The sequence below is a fragment of the Lissotriton vulgaris genome, chromosome 5 (assembly GCF_964263255.1).
Source record: "Lissotriton vulgaris chromosome 5, aLisVul1.2, whole genome shotgun sequence".
Classification (NCBI taxonomy): Eukaryota; Metazoa; Chordata; class Amphibia; order Caudata; family Salamandridae; genus Lissotriton; species Lissotriton vulgaris.
In genome coordinates this window covers 1,929,057,514-1,929,079,070 of record NC_141693.1, presented here as the reverse complement: position 1 = coordinate 1,929,079,070, position 21,557 = coordinate 1,929,057,514, and the positions used below count along the sequence as shown (strand labels likewise).

The 21,557-nt window shown below is 47.1% G+C and overlaps 1 protein-coding gene across 1 annotated transcript in view; it reads right to left on the bottom strand.

The window, feature by feature from the left end:
- Window positions 1-21,557, bottom strand: part of LOC147717753 (olfactomedin-like protein 2A) — a 227,722-nt gene that overhangs the window by 30,460 nt on the left and 175,705 nt on the right. Inside the window, exons 5-7 of the mRNA XM_086919879.1 lie at window positions 20,164-20,254; window positions 17,426-17,557; window positions 3,025-3,210 (exon numbers count right to left, since the gene is read on the bottom strand). Of these exons, the coding sequence (XP_086776005.1) occupies window positions 3,025-3,210; window positions 17,426-17,557; window positions 20,164-20,254 (409 nt within the window). The remainder of the gene's footprint in view (window positions 1-3,024; window positions 3,211-17,425; window positions 17,558-20,163; window positions 20,255-21,557) is intronic.

Genomic DNA, 21,557 nt, shown 5'->3' with positions numbered 1-21,557 from the left:
TCTTAGTGAACAGGTTGTACTAAAAACGTTCTTTCCAAATCCTACGACATTGGCAGGGAGAGCTTTATATTCATTGGATGTCAAACGTTGTCTAAAGTTTTATTTAGATAAGACAAAATCTTTCCGTAAGACCGCTCAACTATTTGTGGCATACAGTACACCAAGGAAAGGTTTCCGCCTTCCAAATAGAGTATTTCCAGGTGGATCGCAAGTGCAATGCAATTTTATCATCAAAAAGTAGGCAGACCTCTGTCTGCAAGAGTCAGAGCCCATTCCACAAGGTCAGTGGCAACATCTACAGCTTTATTTGCGGGAGTGTAACTCCCACAAATTTGCCGGGCAGCAATGTGGAAAAATTGACACGTTTTCACCCGACACCACTGCTTAGATTCAACAGTACTCAATGACACAGCAGTGGGTCAGGCAGTACTTCGACATCTGTTCCATTAAGGTGAGCCACTCCTGTCTACCCTACAACCTATTTTCAACTGTATCACATTTCCATATGGTAATTTGGTTATTGTCTTTAACGCTGATGGAAGTTTTTTGTTTACTGTTACAGTTATGGTTATGTCTTTTATACTGTTTGGTAATCGCTGGCAGGTTACACAATTCAGATTCCTGCTAAGCTTCAAAACTATGTAAATGTGCTACCAAACTGCTTGCTAATCTGATTCAAGCATCTGAATCTATGAAAGTTCTAATACTGGAGTAAGAAATAAGTTACTTACCTGTTACTGTAGGTCTCCAGTATTGGAAGCTTTTATAGATTCACATCTGACCCACCCTCCTCCACAGGGGGAAGCTCACCTTATATGCCTCAACAGGTTGAATAAAGCACTTGTGAATGAAAATATTAGGCTCTGAGCTTCGCTCTGGAGTGTTTAGAGGGTGAGTGATGCTAATTGTTTGGGGCATAATGTTGGTCCTTTCTTTAATAAGGACTATGATAGGTTATTAAACTAAGAGACCTAGGCCTTCTTTAGTCTATACCTATTAGTGTAATATGACTATTTAAGTCTATACTACTATTATTTTAAGTACCGGGGACTCCCATCATGTCGACGGGGAATGATTCAAGCATGTGAATCTATGAAAGTTTTCAATACTGGAGTACTACAGTTACAGGTTAGTGGCTTATTTCTTCCACGCCATCACACTGGAAGTAACGTGTGCAGTGCCTATATAAACGCTACCCCATTACGCTGACCTCAGTTTCTTTGTGACTGTTTCAGTGCCAGAAGCACGCAGCCACACCAAGGTCTTCTGACTCGTGTGCCAATGCTATGGTATGGCAGGTTCTCTGTAGGCAGAGAAGTTCAATTTGCTGATCGTGGAGGATGGAGGGTCGACAAGGAATCTACAGCCATCAGCACAGATCTGGAAAAGCCTTTGCCATCTCGCAGCCTTCCTGAGGAAGGAGAAATCCCAGATGCTCACACTTGCTCATGTCCTGTCTTTGCTCGAGACTGGTTGGTACCCCTGAACCAGCAGGACGGCCATTTTCACATCCCTGTCATGCAGGCCCATCGGCTTCACCTGAAGCGGGGGTTAGGGGCATTTCTAGTTGGCTGTGCTCCAATTTAGTCTCACCAGTGGCCCTTTGGCTGTTCACCGGGTTGATGGCAGTGGTTTCCGCACATCTGCAAAGATCAGGAGTCCCAAACTTTCCCTATCTCAACGAATGGGGACTGCACCCACCTCCAGACTATGGCAAACCACCTGTATTCACTGTAGTTTCACTATCAACATGCTGAAGGTCACACCTGAACTCCTTCTAAGACTCCTCCTTTGATCAGACCATTCTGGACACAGTGCAATTCTGCGCCTACCTTCTGGAGCGATAGGTAAGACATCTGCAGCTAGAAGTCTCTATCAGGTATAATTTTTATTGAGTCCCAGCTATTCAGATGTATGTCAGACTTTTAGATGCAGTATACTGAGTTCTGTTTACCTAGAATACTAGTGGCTGGGTGCCAGCATTGAGAATGCTCTACACACGGAAAGACATAGACCTAACTGGGTTATGGCCATTGGGTCTTCATGGAAAGATAGCACAGGAATAAGCTCAAACTGAACTAACACAGTATGTCCTCAGGAACTTGCTTTGCTGGCCACACGGGTACCATTCTATAACCCGTTTGGAACCAGTCTAGGAAAATCTGGGATTGATGCAGGAGTCCATTCTGTCTGAGAAACAACTGAAACTGGGAAATAGGACAATGAGGTCCACATCAGGCAAATACATGTCTCTGGTTCATCTGTCCCATCACAGCTAGAGAAGGACTAGGACTTGAAAAGGTTTGCGACATATGAGGGGGCAATGACTGTGCCCACCTGAGGAAAGACTCTGAAATCTGCCCTGTTGGTGTTTACAAGCTGTGCCTGGTGCTCCAGGTTGATGTGTTTTATCCTGAATAGCCTGTCATCCTCAGCAAAAAGATCCTGAAAGGGCACACAGTTGATTTGCAAAGGAGGCTGTAAAACAACATCCAAAACACTTGCCATGGGAATAATCTGACACTCTAGCTCATTGGATGCCCATGCCTTTGAATCCAGAACATTTTACTTCCTCTAAAATACACACCTTACTACCTGGTCACAGGCAATGCTTTAATCACTACAGTGTTGTCTTGACCAGTTCTATAGTTATTTGTTATTGGCCCGTCACCATGTGATACAGCCCAGAAACTGGCCAGTTTCACTGCAATCTTCAGATAAAAGGGTATCTTCTCTACAGTGGACTTGAGACAATAGATGGTAGAACCAGACAAGACCACTAGCCTCTCACAGTCCATGAACATTCTCAGTGGCAAATGGATTCTACCATCATAGTGTCCAGCCCCTCACAATCTGATTTGATCTTTACGCAGGAGTCCACCAGCATGGGGATGCTGGGGCTAAAATTCACTTATAAATGAAGCGTGAGGGAGGGGTATGTTAAATGAAACTTTCATCTTTCGATAACTAGGATGTTACCCAATTGTCTCCTCAATGTAATGTCTGTGACCCTGCTGTTCCTACCTTGCTTAAGATGCTCCAGGTTTCTGAACTCAAGTAAGCTACTACCAAAGAGGTTCTCAGTGATATAGATCTTTTCTTCCTGTGACAGTGAATCCTTCATCCAAGCACCAACCACTTTCCGGTAAGTGCCATGTGAGACGGGTGGATCGATAGCCAGGAGAGTACCACTGCATTCATCCTCACGAACTAGATGGAAATCAAGGAAAGGGTGTTAGGGTTCCATGATCGACTAAAACCAGGCTTCTGAGTTTCACAATGGGAGGTACAAGAGCTCAAACATCTTGCCAGCATTCCATGCACAAATTCAAAAGGGTAACATTAAAAAAACTCAAACATGGGTGGAACATCTGGAATATGTACTAGGCAAGTGATGCCAACAGGGAGAGAACAGCATGGGCTGCAGCCATAACCAGCTTCCACAAGGCCCACACATCATAATCCGAACCATGATTCCAAACACTGGAAGAAATTAAAAAATGAATTAGAAAACCATTGCAAGTGCCATAAACACTCAATGTTCGTAAATATGGCTTAGTTCTTCACTGTTTTTAGGCTGAGGCTGGCAACGCAAGCGCTGCTCTGCGAGGCATGCTGTATTGAGGTATGGGATAGAAGCTCCGCCCATTTCCCGCCCATCTTTTCAATTGGCTCCCGTCACTGTCCTTTCTAAATCGTTGCTTTTCATTCATGAATAGGCTTAATAGTCCCTCCTAGGTACTGACTTGCCTGCATTTGTAACCTCCCATAAGGACTGGACTTTTTACTTGTGTTGTTACACGGTCTACTTTATGTAGTCAGTGAGCACTATTTTCTTTAATGATCTTCCCCTATACCACCCACGGCCTTGCAGCACTCTGGCCACTTTTATATTGTTATTAGTAATGTATTTATTTAATTTACAGCGCAGTGCGCTATAATTATAACGGCTGTGCTTATGTATTTATTTAATTTACGGCACGGTGTGCTTTCACTTTAGCGGGTGTGCGCTTATTTATTTATTTTATTTACAGCATGGTCCGCTTTCACTTTAGCGGCTGCGCTACAGAACCTTTCTTTAATTATGTATTTTTTCTTTTTGGGAGAAAGCACCCCATACAGCGCCTTCACATTAATGTTGGTCGCACTACTCACTGTAAACTGAATATGGTGAGCAGTGTCAAAAGATATTTTGATAAGGCTGCTGCCAAACACATTAGCAAACTGGTTTTAAGAAAACGATTTTAGGCTTTCTTTTAAAATACCTTTTTTACTCTTTTTACACTGTCACTGACTTCCCCGCCCTGGTCCACCGCGGCTGTGTGCCGTTTGAGTGGAGGGCGTTTTAGGAAGCAGGCAGACCAATTGCTGGGTACATCCGGTCTGTGGGAGGGCAGAGCCAGGCTCCCGCAATCTCTACTATATTAAACCAATGTGCCAGCGAAGGCGCGCCTAAGGCAAGCCCTTCTGCGCCCGTCCGTGGCCTACCGGGGCTAGGGGCCAGAACCCCTGCATGTGACAAACCAGCCCCATACACCTCTTTTAGATACACGCGAGACACACTGCTAGCACTCTCACATAACACAGGCAATAATCATACACGGTGTGCCATATTCCACCCCTGTAACACGTATGGCCCAATTTCCTGCCTTGTATGCAAGTGGTGTAGTTTAGGGCAAAGCCTGACAGGTAGGCAGGCTGCCCTAGACCCCCACAAATTGTCTTGCATCTATTCTAATGCAAGAACAGTTACAAAGCACTCCACCGATATCTGGGACCTTCTCAATGAAAGGAACCCCGATCTTGTTTTCATTACTGAAACTTGGTTGGATGATGTGTGGCTCACTGGTTAGAGGCGCCAGACCCGAGAGCAGAGGACGGCCCGGGACCAGGGTTCGATTCCCGGCGCGGCAGGTTTCTGGACCAGGGTCAGCGGACTCGATAATTCTCTCGCCTCGGTGCCCACTCTGATCAGCGATCACACTCGGCAACTCTGGGCATTAGCTTGCCTCATCCTCACTAACGGCCCCACCAGACCGCCGGGGATGCCTGGTCTCACCCTGGAGATACCCATTAAGGGACCATCTCTCAGGGAAGCCAGGAAGGGTTTCGCAGCGGTCGAAGCGCCTTGGGACCCTCCGGGTAAGTAGTGCGCTATATAAATGCCTATACATTTACATTTACATTTACATAACAACTCCCCAGACGTCGCCAATAATTTACTGGACAACTACAAAATTGTCAAACAAGATAGGCAAGGCTGAAATGGAGGGGGGGGGGGGTAGCAATAATGTTTTAAGACCATCTGACTTGCCAGCCTGTTCAAGAGGCACTTCAGGACGACCATTCTGGCTGGCGCTGTGATTTACAATCCCCCAGGTCACCAAGCCGATCTCAGTACCAGGCTACTTACCCAGCTCCTCCCAGTTTGCCTGAAGTACAAGAATTATATAGTGATAGGGGACTTCAATGTCCACTTCGAAAAAATGATAACCCGGCCGTCTCTCAACAGGAGAGCGGTATGCAGATCCTCCAACTCAAGCAGTGGATCAAGGGGCCCACCCACACAGCAGGACACACCCTCGACCTACTTTTTTCTAATATTGAAGCTACTCTCATCCAAGAGATTAAACCACTACTATGGACAGACCATTTGCTTATTTCATTCACACTGGGTCTATCCGCTAAACTAAGCAAACCCTGCAAACACCAACAGACGAAAAGTCGAGCCTGGAGACTAGTTACTGAAGCATCGTTCCAATCTCACTTCACCCACCCGAATATCAAGACCCTGGCTGATCTCCCTGTGAGCTCGGGAGCAGCTAATTTTGAGATGGAAATTAGAATAACATTGGATCAACTGACCCCTAAACTAAAACCCAAGCAATTGCAAAGACCCTCCACAGAGAAGTGGTACACACCACAACTCAAAATACTCAAAAGAAAGTGCCAAAATATAGAACATCAATGGAGACTGTCCAAATAGGAATCAGACAGACTACTATACAAGTCCGAACTTAAAATCTACAATCACGCTTTAAGGAATGCAAAAAAGACTCACTATGCACAACAAATTAATTAAAACTGTAATTCAGCAAAAGAGTTATACATAATAGTTAAAGAGCTTAGTTAACCAGCCAGTATGTCACAGGCAAATCATCAATACCCATGGTTTGTCTGAGACGGTAGCCAACATCACAACCCTTAACTAATAAGGTAGGCTGTGAGATTCCATGTTACAAAAACCTATCCATAAGCTTTAATTCAGAGTACTAACAATCTATTCTTAAACCCTTATTCACTTTAACATATGCTTTTCACAATCAATTTGCCAGGCATACCTCTTTTATCATACATGTTCTTAATAAACAATCAGGCCTTTAGCTTTTATCATTGGCATGTCACCATAACCAACCCAACCCTACAGTATTGCTAGAAATGGAACGAGGGGGGCCCTAAGGGCATGTCTGTCTGTCACATGGCATAGGTGTGCATGCAGGTATTTTACCACCCAATTGGATTGGGTGGTAAAATACCGATTCTGTAAGGCCTGTGGGACTCAGAAGAGTCCCACCTACATCTTCAAGGTACCGAATCGGTAAAAATACAGATTCAGTAAATTTACCGAATCAGTAAAATAGGGCCCCTACATCACAAATGACCATTTACCGGTCGGTAACGGCCGAAATCGGCTGTTACCGGTCGGTAAATGGCCTCCTACATCTGGCCCTAAGTGCTGCCAAGTTCTGGATTCAGAGAGACAGCTGCCACATGGCAGTCATGTATTACAAGGCCCCTGTCGACAGTGCCCTATTATTTTCAGATCAGCTATCAACAGGGACCTTCTGGTCAACAAAGTGTTAGGTGACAGGGACTGCCTAGCCTACTCCTGCGATCCCCATCCTCCACCCCTACTCAATGCTGTAATTCAAGGAGGTTGCCCCCACCCTCCAAACAGACAGGCTTCCAACAAGATGGCAGCGATGTGGTGGGCAGCTTGAGCTCTGAGCACGCTGCAGCTCCTCCCGCTCGGTATGCTGGGAAGCAAGAGACAAGATTCACACAAATCCTCGGAGCCTGGGACATGCGTTTCTGACCTACAGAGCACGTACATTACAAAACACCAATGAACATGTCCCTAACACGTCGACAAGAAGCATGTCCTGGACAAATGACAGACAGTAACATCCTCCGACATAATAAAAAACTGGGGTGGTGTGGAGTGCAAAAAAACGATGGATTTAGGCCCAGATCTCTGTACTGGGGTGAATGTATGACATTGTTCTGCATTCTGTCCATCAACTGTGTTTTTTGTATTTGTCACCCCGAGTGGGATGGGTATGCTCAGACGTGAGTCCCATGCACTCCACACCACTGGATTCAAGCAAGCTGGGCTGAAGATGGCTGGAATGCCAGAAACCGGTCCTCGGAAGCTTGTTTCCGGTCCAGGGAAGGCATGGCTTGGCAGTTCGGGCTGGACTGTTCCCATGAGGCACAGGGTCAGACTGATTTGCATATGGCCATGTCAGAACTGGGGTGGTGTGGAGTGCAAAAAAACGATGGATTTTGGCCCAGATCTCTGTACTGGGGTGAATGTATGACATTGTTCTGCATTCTGTCCATCAACTGTGTTTTTTGCATTTGTCACCCCGAGTGGGATGGGTATGCTCAGACGTGAGTCCCATGCACTCCACACCACTGGATTCAAGCAAGCCGGGCTGAAGATGGCTGGAATGCCAGAAACTGGTCCTCGGAAGCTTGTTTCCGGTCCAGGGAAGGCATGGCTTGGCAGTTCCGGCTGGACTGTTCCCATGAGGCACAGGGTCAGACTGATTTGCATATGGCCATGTCAGAACTGGGGTGGTGTGGAGTGCAAAAAACGATGGATTTAGGCCCAGATCTCTGTACTGGGGTGAATGTATGACATTGTTCTGCATTCTGTCCATCAACTGTGTTTTTTGCATAATAAAAAACATAGCATGACCCTAACATGGAAAAGATACACGCTAAATAGAAATACACCCCCTATCCCTCACTTTTCTTCCCAGCAAAACATACGCACAAAACAATAAATAAATACTCAAACTTACTAAAATGACGGGCGCCACCCCACCTAGGGGGCGTGGCGCCGGTAGGGGCAGCAAAGGGCCTGGACGAGTGTAGGAATCCCTCCCGGGTCGCTTGACCTGGAAAGGGAATACCATCCACAAGCGGAAGTTAGAGGGATAAACAAGACCGACGACCCGGAAGTAATTAAGTGGCGCGAGGCTTGAAAAGCCAGCGAGCCAGTGGGCAACCCCTCTTTTTCCACTTGCCTGCCTGAAGGTCGGAGCTCGCAAGAGAAGTTACTGCGGGAGGAGCCGTGTGCGGCATCGCTGACGTCGAGCCAATTGACTCTGAAGCGCAGGTGAGCGGGCCTCACAGTGTGCCTGTGGTTATGATTAAATTAGTTAGTTTATCTATGTAGGCGTGATTGTGGACCGTGGTACTGCGTGCGAGAGCGGGTACATGCGTACGAGTGAGTATTTCCCAAAGAGCGCAGTAGATTGCCTATATGTGTTTTGCTGCTCCGGTGGGCGCTTAGCCATCCGATTGCAGGGTGAGTGACCGTAACATGTCGCGGTCTGGAGATGCACGGAGGAAGGCCCCAGGGGCGTGTATGAGCCAGGACAGGGTGCGCAGCGAGTGCAGACGGATGAGGGCGGCGGACGTGGCCTTTCGCAGAAGGGTTGTTGATTGGTCGCGTATAGCGTAGTCGCTCTAAGCCGCATCACATTCTTGCCGCGATATGCAGCATTTATCAATTGGAAAGAACACGGGCTGTGCCACGGCGTATTCGCCGTCGTCATTAGATTTCGGGAGCAGCGCAGGGAGCGGTAATATCTATGTAAACCAATGCCAGTAACCGATAGTTACAATCGTCACGCGCAAGTGTCATCGCAGCGTGCCCATTGAAATACTGGGCCCAAGGGGCCTTTTTGTTGATGTACACTAGCGGGCTAGCGTACATGTAATCTCAAAAGGACAGTTCGGGGCTCGGGGTGCAAAAGGGGCATATCGGTCACAATGAAAATGCAGGGAAAGGGGCATGTGGCGTATAAGAATTATGCAGTCGTTAAACTAGGCGCTAATTCCAAAGCATAAATGATTGTGGTGTGGAACTAACTTTTCCATTTCATTAAGTGCAGAATGCCGCCTAAACGGGCAGCGAAGGGCAAAGGGGCCCAAGCTAGAAAAGATGATTACTTGGCGTTGACGGAGCTTCTGGAGTTCACAAAGAAAAAAGGAGTCGACTAGGCGCTAAAGACCATGAAAGAAGGGGCAGGAACAGAGGCGCAGGAAGAAACAGGGCGGGGCAAGCGAGCCCGGCGCACACCAGAAAGATTCAAAGAGGCGACTGGAGGAAAGCGTCCCAGAACCGGGGGTTCTCAAGCAGCATCCGCAGGTGAGAAAGGGGTGCTTGAAACAAGAGACTTGGTTACGATTCCTGAGCAAGACAGTAACACCCCATCGACAGGGGCGAGCGGGGGAATCAATACACAGAATAATGTTTCGCAGCCGGCTTTGGCCCCCCTAGCAAATGCGGAGGGGCCTTTGGTGCAGATAGCCACGCCCCCAGTTGTCGCACATCCAAGCAGCGGCATAGCACAAGTGTGGGTCCAGTCTGGGGGAGTTGCCCAATCCCCAGGTGTATTAGCAGCAACATCACACAGGCAATCTCTCAATAATTACTCAGCTAGCACAATGGCGCCTACAGCAGCCTACCCCGGGTTTCTAGGGCCAGTGGTTATGGGGCAATCACCAAGTGTACTGACAACACCAACACAAGGGCCGACAGGGAACACCGCTGCAACGGTCACAGGAACACCAGGTATCTCAGCCCAAGTGCCGGGAGGGGCGCTAGTAGGGGGCCACCCCGCATTAGCTTACAGCCCGCTGATTTACAGATCAGCGTCCATGGCCTTATCACCCTCAGCTGAGATAACATGGCATGTGCCTATGGAAACCAGAGAGAAGATTCTGAAAGGAGAATATATTGATGTATTTGATCTCATTAATGCCGGGGTTGTCCCGGGTAAAACCAGGGTAGGCAAAGAAGGGGAGTACCAACACAAGAAGGTGTGGGTAGAATGGTCAATAAAGAATTGGATCACAGGTTTTGCTATCTATGCAGTCATTATGGCCGAGAGGTACCCCGCAGTGGCACCCCAGTTGATTAGCTATATTTCACTGATTCACGGGGCGGCCTCTGAGTTTCCAGGGAACGGGTGGTTGCAATATGACACTAAGTTTCGCCAAATGAAGGCGGTGCACCTGGGGATAGCTTGGGACCAACGGCAAATTAATGTGTGGCATGCCGTATTTTATTCAGCAGTGCCTGCGCCCTCAAATAAGACCAGTTACCCGGCTCACAATCAGTCCTTTCGGGGTGACAGGGGAGCTGGAGATAAGAAACAGGCCTGCTGGCTGTATAATAAGAATGAGTGCACTAGGGGTACAGGGTGCAGATACAAGCACTGTTGTTCCTTTTGCGGAGGACCATCGCACCCAGAAATCAGATGTTTCAAAAAGTCAGAGAGGCCAAGGGAGCAGCCGGCCCATGCATCAGCCAAAGGACGGCCACCCAAAACATCCGAAAAATCTGCCAACACCCATTAAACTGCATGTGCTGACACACCTCCTTAGCAAATATGACAAGTTGCAAGATGCCCAATTTTTACAAAATGGCTTTACCTCTGGTTTCCGCATCCCGTCCTCTGCTACTCCCGCCAAAGCTCCCCCGCGCAACCAAAACTCAGTGCAGCAGAACATGGAAGTGGCAGAACAAAAATCATGAAAGAAGTGGCCCTGGGGAGGGTTGCGGGTCCATTCTAACAGTCACCGAATCCAGACCTGGTGTGCTCACCCCTAGGTTTAGTACCTAAAAAAGAGGAAGGGAAGTTCCGTTTGATACATAATTTGTCAAGCCCCCCAGGTTTATCTGTCAATGACAAGCTTAACCCTGATCTATGCACTGTGCGTTATACAAAATTCGACATTGCAATCCAGAAGTTACAGGCGCTGGGCAGGGGAGCCTTAATGGCTAAATCTGACATTGAAGCAGCATTTCGACTCTTGCCAGTGCACCCAGATGATACCAGGCTTTTAGGTTTCACCTTCAGAGGGGAGTATTTCATTGACCTTTGCATGCCCATGGGTCGTTCAATCGCTTGTGCGGTGTTCGAAACATTCGCCAGGTTCCTGGAGTGGGCAGTCCAACAAGTCCTAACAACAGTTACATCCTACGACGTGGTACACTACCTACACGATTTTCTGTTCATGGGCCCCCAGGGATCGCAGTCATGCAGGAAGGCCCTACTGGGCTTCCAGCACCTCGCAAAAGCACTGGGCGTGCCGCTGTCCTCGGAAAAGACGGAGGGGCCAACCACGTGCTTATCATTCCTAGGCATCGAAATAGATACTAGAGAAGGAGTCTGTAGGCTTCCAAGGTCAAAGGTGGTTGCCTTCAAGGCAGCCATCGACTCCTGCTTGTGGTCACGGAAGGTGACACTACACCAACTGCAAGTGCTCGTGGGTCAGTTGAACTTCGCTTTAAGAGTGATACCTATGGGCAGGGCCTTCTCCAGGAGCATTGCAAGGGCAATGTCTGGGCTTCGTGTCAAGCACCATCGCATTAGGTTGTCAGCTGAAGTAAGGAATGACTTGTACGTTTGGAAAGATTTTTTGAAGAATTTTAATGGCTCGGTGATGTGGCAAATGCCGAGTAGTTCCAATGCCGAGTTAGAATTGTTCACGGATGCGGCAGGCAGTGTGGGGTTCGGGGAGGTATTTGGTCACAAGTGGTGCATGCAGCATTGGCCAGAGGAATGGGCACGGCGCGGTCTGACTCGGAATATCACTTTTCTGGAACTCTTCCCAATCGTTGTGGCCCTGCACTTGTGTGAGGATATGTTGGCAAACAAGCACATTGTATTCTGGTCTGACAGCATGTCAGTTGTGATGGCGATCGATAATCAGAGAGCGACATGCCCATGGGTGTTGAGCCTGTTGAAGGAATTGATATTGCAATGCTTGCGGCGCAATGTATTTTTTACTGCTAGGCATGTTCCAGGGGTAGACAACTTAGCGGCTGACGCCTTGTCTCGTTTTAAGTTGGCAGAGTTCTGCGCCCACTGGCCGCAAGCAGACAGAGAGATGACGAACTTCCCATCAGGCCTATGGAAGCTTGGTGCCCCACAGCCCCTGAATTGATAACGGCGTCCCTGGCCCCCAAGACAAAGAGTATGTATGAGAGGTCTTGGCAGTTATACCAGGATTACTTAACGGGGGCCGGGATTGTGGAGGGCTACTCGCCATTGAGCGTACTGGAGTTCATAGTCCATCAGAAAGCTAGCGGGAGGTCAGTAGCAATGATGAAAAGACAATTGTCAGCAATCGCATTCTATGCGGGTTTACAAGGGGTGGCAGACCCAACTAAGGATCCCAGGGTGAGGAGAGCGGTGAAGGGCTGGGAACGTTTAGCCCCTGAGGCGAAAGGCAGCAGGAGACCCATTGATGTAAGCAGGTTAGTGGCCATCCTGGACATACTGCCCGAGATATGCTTTTCCCCTTACGAGACTCAATTATTCAGAGCTGCGTATGCATTAGTCTTCTTTGGGGCATTTAGGATTTCAGAATTGCTCCCTGCCTCTAAGGCGGACAGGGAAGAGGGATTACAGTGCGAAGATTTGATTATGTTAGAAGGGATGCTGAAAGTAAGGGTCGGGAGGTCTAAGACAGACCCTCTAGGTAAGGGAGCATGGTTCCAATTATGAGCAGTGGTGGGAATGACTTATTGCCCGGTGAGACTGGCTAGGGAGTTTCTACGTATCAGGCCGCAGGGAGTCGATAACAGAGTTCTCATCCACAGCAACGGCATGCCCCTCACCAGATTCCAATTCACCAAGGTATGCAAACTTGCTTTGATAAAGCTAGGCGTAGACTCAACCGATTTCACTTCCCATTCATTCCGTATAGGGGCAGCCACGACAGCAGCGGGCTTGGGGCTCCCAGTGGAAACTATTAAGTGGTTAGGTCGATGGAAATCAGCTTGCTACGAGCGTTATGTCCGTCCGCAGCTAGTTTGAGTGTAGCCGCCGGCCGCCCCAGTCGTCCGCCGTCCTGTGTTGATTGTCTTTTCCTCTTCAATTACCCTAGGTACCTCGCCTCAGAGGCTCCAAATATGATGGTGCGGACACTCCTTTATCCGCAGGGCGGGGTTGGCCTTCAAGAATTTGCGCGAGGAAGGATGGCAGGAGGCGAAAGGATTTATCCACCATTGGGTTGGGATAGGTGGACAACACCTAGCGCACGTGCCTAACGATCTGCGGGGGGCCATGGACGGAGGCATGCCCACCCCAGATCTATTAGTGTTACACTCTGGAGGTAACGACATGATCCCGGCGGGAAGGAGGGGCGTTAAAGAATCTTTGTTCTCGGTGCTGGCGGCAGTCAGGAATATGTTGCCCAACGCGATATTGTTATAGTCAGAGGTCATACCAAGGCTAGTGTGGGCTCAGGGAGCGCCTCTGAAGGCAGTTAATAAGTCAGTGAAGAGGTTGAATCAATCAGTAGCGGAGATTCTACAGGAATCTAGCATTAGGACCATTAGGCACAAGCTGATACAAACTTCAAGGTTAGAATTGTACCCTGCAGATGGGGTGCATCTGTCCGAAGCAGGTAATGATTTGTTCATACAGACTATTCTAGGAGCCATTACTGAAGCAGTTGAGCATGGTGGGGGAGGTCGAGTCCGCCAGTAAGCGCCTCGTCCTGTGGCGGGGTCCTGGGCAAGAGGTATGACAGGGACTCCTTTGGTCGGTGCCATTTTTTACCCCAGAACAGGTCTTGGAAATCATCAGGGGCTCCAGGCTGGCGAGGGATTTGGGGCTGCCCTGCTGGGGGCTCTGGATTCTCTAGCCATACCCTGGAAGCCGTGGTTTGTCACAAGTGGTGGCAGATTATTTACCTGCGGCTCTGCTGACCGGAGGGCGGTCAGCTTAAAGAGAGCAGGCTATCTTGGTTGTGGCCTGCTGGCACAGCCCGAAGGTAAAGCAAAAGACCCCATGCGGAGCGGGTTGTAAATATAATGACAACGTATATTTGATGGCTTGTTTTAATGCTGTGATTTTTATAAGCAAAGTATTTTAAAAGAATTTCCACAATAAATAAGAGAGGTCAATGGAGTAATTGGCCAGAAATGTAATCTAATAAAAATACAAACTGTAAAGACCAATTTGACTCAAGTGCTTCTATGAGAGGGTGGGGAGGGAAGTGCTCTTTGTATGCCTCCTATGACGGGCGCCACCCCTCCTAGGGGGCGTGGCGCCGTTAGGGGCAGCAAAGGGCCTGGATGAGTGTAGGAATCCCTTCCGGGTCGCTTGACCCGGAAAGAGAATACCATCCACAAGCGGAAGTTAGAGGGATAAACAAGACCGACGACCCGGAAGTAATTAAGTGGCGCGAGGCTTGAAAAGCCAGTGACCAAGTGGGCCACCCCTCTTTGTCCACTTGCCTGCCTGAAGGTCGGAGCTCGCAAGAGAAGTTACCCACCCACCCATCCCTGAGGTTAAGATTTTAGGTCAAGCGGGGTCCTGGGCAAGAGGTATGACAGGGACTCCTTTGGTCGGTGCCATTTTTTACCCCAGAACAGGTCTTGGAAATCATCAGGGGCTCCAGGCTGGCGAGGGATTTGGGGCTGCCCTGCTGGGGGCTCTGGATTCTCTAGCCATACCCTGGAAGCCGTGGTTTGTCACAAGTGGTGGCAGACTATTTACCTGCGGCTCTGCTGACCGGAGGGCGGCCAGCTTAAAGAGAGCAGGCTATCTTGGTTGTGGCCTGCTGGCACAGCCCGAAGGTAAAGCAAAAGACCCCGTGCGGAGCGGGTTGTAAATATAATGACAACGTATATTTGATGGCTTGTTTTAATGCTGTGATGTTTATAAGCAAAGTATTTTAAAAGAATTTCTACAATAAATAAGAGAGGTAAATGGAGTAATTGGCCAGAAATGTAATCTAATAAAAATACACACTGTGAAGACCAATTTGACTCAAGTGCTTCTATGAGAGGGTGGGGAGGGAAGTGCTCTTTGTATGCCTCCTATGAGGCGCAAGGACGGATCCATTTTTGTGACCTTTCAAGTGGAGGATTGCAGAAACCACGGGCGCAGAATGAATTTGTCGACCGTCACTACGACAAGCGGGGGCTGAAACATCAACTCAAAACTTTGAGATTTTAACTAGAAATTGCATGTTAGTTACATTTTTATTTAAAAACCCCAGAAAACAACGCTTTTAAAATGAGTATCCCCACCACCTCTGTTAATGTGAGTGGCATGGGATATCCCCCATGTTGTCACTTTCCTGGTGCTGCCCCGCCTGAGCCATCTCTGCAGTTATCTGGGGTTAGGCGCCGCTCCTCTACGAACAGCAGAGGAGGTAGTGTTCCCAGAGGCAGCTCCTTGCAGTGAGACAGAAGACTGAACCACTGAGGGGAGTTTCCCCCTGGGGGCCTGTGCAGCGCCGAGATTAACTGTGGACTAAGCAGGGGCTTAAACTTCATGGGCCGCTTAAGAGTTACACCGCACGTTACACCAAGCCCCTGGGCAACGAGAAGAAGGAAAGGCGCCTGGACACAGTCAAGGGAGCAGAAGTAGAGAAAACCTCATGCAACCCTTCATCAACCTAAGCAGCACTTTCGCTTTGATGGAGAAACAGCAACAGCACTAACAGGGGTCTGATACATTTTGGAACAAAGCAAGGAGGAGCTGCGAACATAACATGTCATAACATGTCATTCAACAAACAAAAGCAGGGAAAAAAGAAAAATAGTTCAAAGCAACAAGCACTTAAAGACACTGATGGAATCTTAACAGTGGTTAGGAGTTGCTCTCTGGGTATTCAGAACAAACAGAAGGATGGACTAAAATGAAAGATTAGCTACTATAAAGGAAGACTTTTTAAATGACAATCCAAGTTACCAATCAAAAGCCTTGGGCGGGCTCTAAGCCCATCGACTGATTACAGCATGTCTCGAAGAGACCGCGCATACGCTGTCTATGCTCGACCTAAAAACACAAGCCCTCTAAACTATCTAGTTATGTAAGACACTGTAACAGCTTTAAAATGTCCAGTGTATAATCTCAGGCGGTACTGCCCAATCAAAACATGTACATCAGGCTACCAACATGTAGGAGGGGCCTAAACCCTTCTGTGGTACTCCTGAAACCTCTTTTTTTAGGTTTATCACATTACGTCTGGTGACAGCTGTGCTGTGAATCCAGACCTAAAACAGGGGTCACTGTATGAATTGTTTGCTTATTACTGAAATGTTAGAGGTAGGCTGTTGCTAATGGTTAAGATAAGAACCTCCAGACTAAGAAAAATAGAATAGCCATAATTTAATAACATAACATAAAGGTAACTTCATCATTCTCTTGCCCCCATAAGACTCCCCAAGATATTAATCGTAAGGACTCTTTACAGGCTGGACCATGAACAGCTGGCATCACATAATAGTACATAGCCCCAAATGTTCACTTTGTCACACCTAACCTGATTCAGGCAGTTTGCTGACTAATAGAAAAAAGTTACCTCAGCCAATTAGATTAATTTACAGTTCAAATGTAATTCAGGAATTGTTCAGTTCACAAACTGTTCACAAATGTAAAGCTCCAAAAATGCAACAGCTAACTCTTTAAAGCTCGCCTATTACCTTCTGTAATGCAGGTATCTAAAATTTACTAAAATAATCTATACCTAAATGATACAAAATGTTTCCTGTTAAAGTTACATCTGCATGCCAAACTTTATTTTTAAATCTATATGGGTATTGTTGCTGTAGTAGTGTTCAAAAGACTCCAAAGTTCACTAAAATGTCAAATGCTCTTTTGGCAGACTTCCAATAACCTTACTCCTCCTGCCAGACTTGACGTATGCCAAATTGCACCCAGATTCTACAAATGGCTTGAAAGTTATTAGGAATCCAACAATTCCACTCTTTTTCCACTTACTATATAGATTAACCATTCAAAGCCTGCAAACACCTTGCTGTAACACAAATATCTCCTAAGCAACTGAACCGCGTTACCTATAACCCAAAACACTCTTCGGAGTACATTGCTACCTTCATGCAAAGTTTGATTTTTCTGTAGGTTTTAAGTGGGAAATGCTACATTTGGATAACTTTACCACTGCTTGAACAATCTACAAAAAATTCAAAGCAAGAACTTGCAGTTGACAGAAACTGAAGTTTGTCAAATATTGTACATATTCTTTGTACACTGGAAGAGTTATTAGCAGTCTAAAGTTTCTCATGGAGCAATCACTCACCTTTAAAAACAGTCACGATGGCAGACTCTTACATATGTCCGGAAGGTTTACTTACCCTTGCTGGATTGTTCTGTGCCCTCATTTTCTCCGCCAAGAGTCCTTGTCATGTAGATGGTACTTTTATTTTTTCTTGCCCCTGGATGGGTGTTAGGCATGAGAGTTGTACTAGCTGGGGTCGTGAAGGTTTCTGTCAAAGCAGGTAAAATCGCGTTAATTGCACAGTGTATTGGTCTTCCAAACTCTAGTGATGGGAATGCTCATATGGGGGATGTATGACGTTACAACGCATACTTTTACAACGCATACCTTTACAACGCATTTTTTATAACGCAACATCCATTACAACGCATTCCATTACAACGAATTTCTAAAAAATTACCTTTACAACGCATTCCAATACATCGCATACTACCTTTACAACGCATACCATTACAACGCATAACATTACATTGCATGTAAGGTAAGTATTGGATAGTGTAGGGGTAAAAATTACTATTCTAACTCCAGGGGGTGCAACAATAGGGTAAGTGTTGGACAGTGTAGGGGTAAAAATTACTATTCTAACTCCAGGGGGTGCAATAGTAGGGTAAGTGTTGGACAGTGTAGGGGTAAAAATTACTATTCTAACTCCAGGGGGTGCAACAATAGGGTAAGTGTTGGACAGTGTAGGGGTAAAAATTACTATTCTAATTCCAGGGGGTGCAATAGTAGGGTAAGTGTTGGATAGTGTAGGGGTAACAATTACTATTCTAACTCCAGAGGGTGCAACAGTAGGGTAAGTGTTGGATAGTGTAGGGGTAAAAATTACTATTCTAACTCCAGGGGGTGCAATAGTAGGGTAAGTGTTGGATAGTGTAGGGGTAACAATTACTATTCTAACTCCAGAGGGTGCAACAGTAGGGTAAGTGTTGGATAGTGTAGGGGTAAAAATTACTATTCTAACTCCAGGGGGTGCAATAGTAGGGTAAGTGTTGGATAGTGTAGGGGTAACAATTACTATTCTAACTCCAGAGGGTGCAACAGTAGGGTAAGTGCTGGGTATGGTAGGGGTAAAAATTACTATTCTAACTCCAGGGGATGCAACAGTAGGGTAAGTGTTGGATAGTGTAAGGGTACTATGTGTTGTAATGCTATGCGTTGTAATGGTATGCGTTGTAATGACTGCATTGTAATGACATGGTTGTAGTGGTATGCGTTGTAGTGTCATGCGTTGTAAGGGTTGCGTTGTAATGGCATGCGTTGTAATGGATGTTGCGTTGTAAAAGTTTTGTTGTAATGGTAGTGCCTTGTAAAAGTTGCGTTGTAAAGGTTGTTTCCCTCAGATGGGCCTCAGTGAGAGTGGGATCCCATGACTGCAGTTATTGGGCACCTTGCTTGCAGAATGTGATTGTGAGACCCATGTGACCTTAATATTAGGAAACCTTGGGTGGGTCTCAGTGAGTGTGAGATTTGTGAGACTGTAATACCTGAAGAGTGTGCTTGTTGTCAGTAAGTGAGTGGTCCATGAGAATAGAGTGCTGGGAGAGTATGGTGTAGGGACAGTGACTGTGGTACCCATCTGTCTGTAATACAGGGAGAGCTCACTCAGGTGTCAGTGAATGTGTGGTCTATGAGTCAATATTATTGGGAGAGCATGGATTAGTGTCAGTGAGTGTAGAACCCATGAGTCTGTAGTACTGGGAGAGCATGGATTAGAATCAGTGAGTGTAGGACCCATGAGTCTGTAGTACTGGGAGAGCATGGATTAGAATCAGTGAGTGTAGGACCCATGAGTCTCTGGCACTGGAAGAGCATGGATTAGGGTCAGTGAGTGTAGGACCCATGAGTCTGTAGTGCTGTGGAGCATGGATTAGGGTCAGTGTGTGTAGGAGCAATGAGTCTCTTGCACTGGAAGAGCATGGATTAGGGTCAGTGAGTGTAGGACCCATGAGGTTCTAGCACTGGAAGAGCATGCATTAGGGTCAGTGAGTGTAGGACCCATGAGTCTGTAGTACTGGAGAGCATAGATTAGGGTCAGTGAGTGTAGGACCCATGAGTCAGTAGTACGGGAGAGCATTTATTAGGTCAGTGAGTGTAGGACCCATGAGACTGTAGTACTGGAGAGCATTGATTAGGGTCAGTGAGTGTAGGACCCAGGGGTCTGTAGTACTGTGGAGCATGGATTAGGGTCAGTGTGTGTAGGAGCAATGAGTCTCTTGCACTGGAAGAGGATGGATTAGGGTCAGTGAGTGTAGGACCCATGAGTCTCTAGCACTGGAGGACCATGGATTAGGGTCAGTGAGTGTAGGACCCATGCGTCTCTAGCACTTGAAGAGCATGCATTAGGGTCAGTGAGTGTAGGACCTATGAGCCTGTAGTACTGGAGAGAATAGATTAGGGTCAGTGAGTGTAGGACCCATGAGTCAGTAGTACGGGAGAGCATTTATTAGGTCACCGAGTGTAGGACCCATGAGACTGTAGTACTGGAGAGCATTGATTAGGGTCAGTGAGTGTAGGACCCAGGGGTCTGTAGTTCTGGAGAGCATGGATTAGGGTCAGTGAGTGTAGGATCCGTGAGTCTGTAGTTCTGGAGACCATGGATTAGGGTCAGTGAGTGTAGGACCCATGAGTCTGTAGTACTGGCAGCTCAGCTTGGTATCAGTAAGCCAGGTACCGTTCAGGCTGCCTAACTGGGGAGATCTGAGCTTGGAGTCAGTTAATGCAAAGGTCATGAGTCTGTAATGGTATTTTTTTGTAGGGAAGACGCGTGTGTATGGTTTGCAGATAGTCTGGTAAGAATGGAAGATTCCTTACCTGACCCATTGCCCATAGTAGTCAATACTGTTGCTCCTGTTGCGACCTCAACAACCGTTGGGTGACCCTTGACCTGTGGCCCACTCTGCCTCTGCACAAAAGAGGAGAAGGCCATGTTAAAAAGCACTTGGATGACACCCTCCCATACCTACTGACCCCCAGGTGACAATATCTTGCACTCCTAATCAGTATGTGTCGCTCTTTTCTGTTCTGACACTACTAGAGTGTTGCGTTGGATGACCAAACAGTAAGCAAACAGTAAAATTTGTTCAAGAACAGTGGAAGGGCAGCACACGACATCCGACCGCTCAGCGGTCACTTCAGACTCTAACTGATTAACGAACCAAGGGGTAGATTTTCTAACATTTTGCGTGGGGTTAGCGCCACAGCACAAAATGCTTTTTACCTAATTTACTTTCCACTGCAAACTTGTTTTGCGCTGCAAAGTACCCTGAAAGTAACGCAGAGCAGCGTGAAGCACTGCTTTGCATTACTGAGTGCCAAGGGGGGTAACATGGGTGAAGCATGGGCATTCCCATGCAACCACTCATGCCGTTTGACGCAACATCCTATCTACTAACAATAGTAGACCGGGATTAGCACCAAAAGTTAACACCATTTGAAATGAGGCGTTGAAAGGAAAAACATTTTTCGAACTTTGCATGAGTGCTGCACTGTGCAGCACACATGCAAAGTATGAGGAGTTCTAAAATGTGTCTAGGCATAGTATTTTGAACACGAAGGGTACCCTTCCTGTAAAAAACCTATGGTAGACTCAGGCAAGCACCATAGCACTATGGCGCTAACGGTGTATGCCTGGCGCGCAGCAGCTGAAATCAGCACTAATGAGAGGGGAGGAGAGTGCTGTATCTCTGTAGATATGGTGCTCTCTGCTCCCTCCCTGTAACGCAACGCAACGCAGCACAGAAAGTTTGGCTTCTGTGCTGCGTTTTGTGCCTTTTTTGAAACTGGGCTTAAGAGTCTGGAATGTTCCCTGAAAGATGACATGGTAGAACATCCAACCTAAAGACATACAGCACATGATAACAAGGTAACCCAGCCATAGCCCATACCACACATCCACGGTATAGCATAATTAATACACAATAAAGTGCTCCATATAGTTTGGTTCACAGACATTCCTCTTAGCACCAATGTTCATGAGAGACAAGCCATCAACCAGCAGACCCAAAAGACCAAACATTCCGTTTGTGACCAATGACCCATCTGCCGGGAGACACTCTCCAGGAACCATTCCATCCACAACACCTCATGCACTAGGAACAGCAATGTCCATGGAAAAATCCAACAGTCTACCACTTCCAAAACAACCTGTATTCTGTAAATCACCCCCTGAGCAAGATCTTGGGGAATCACTCTCATTGGTAGTTCAA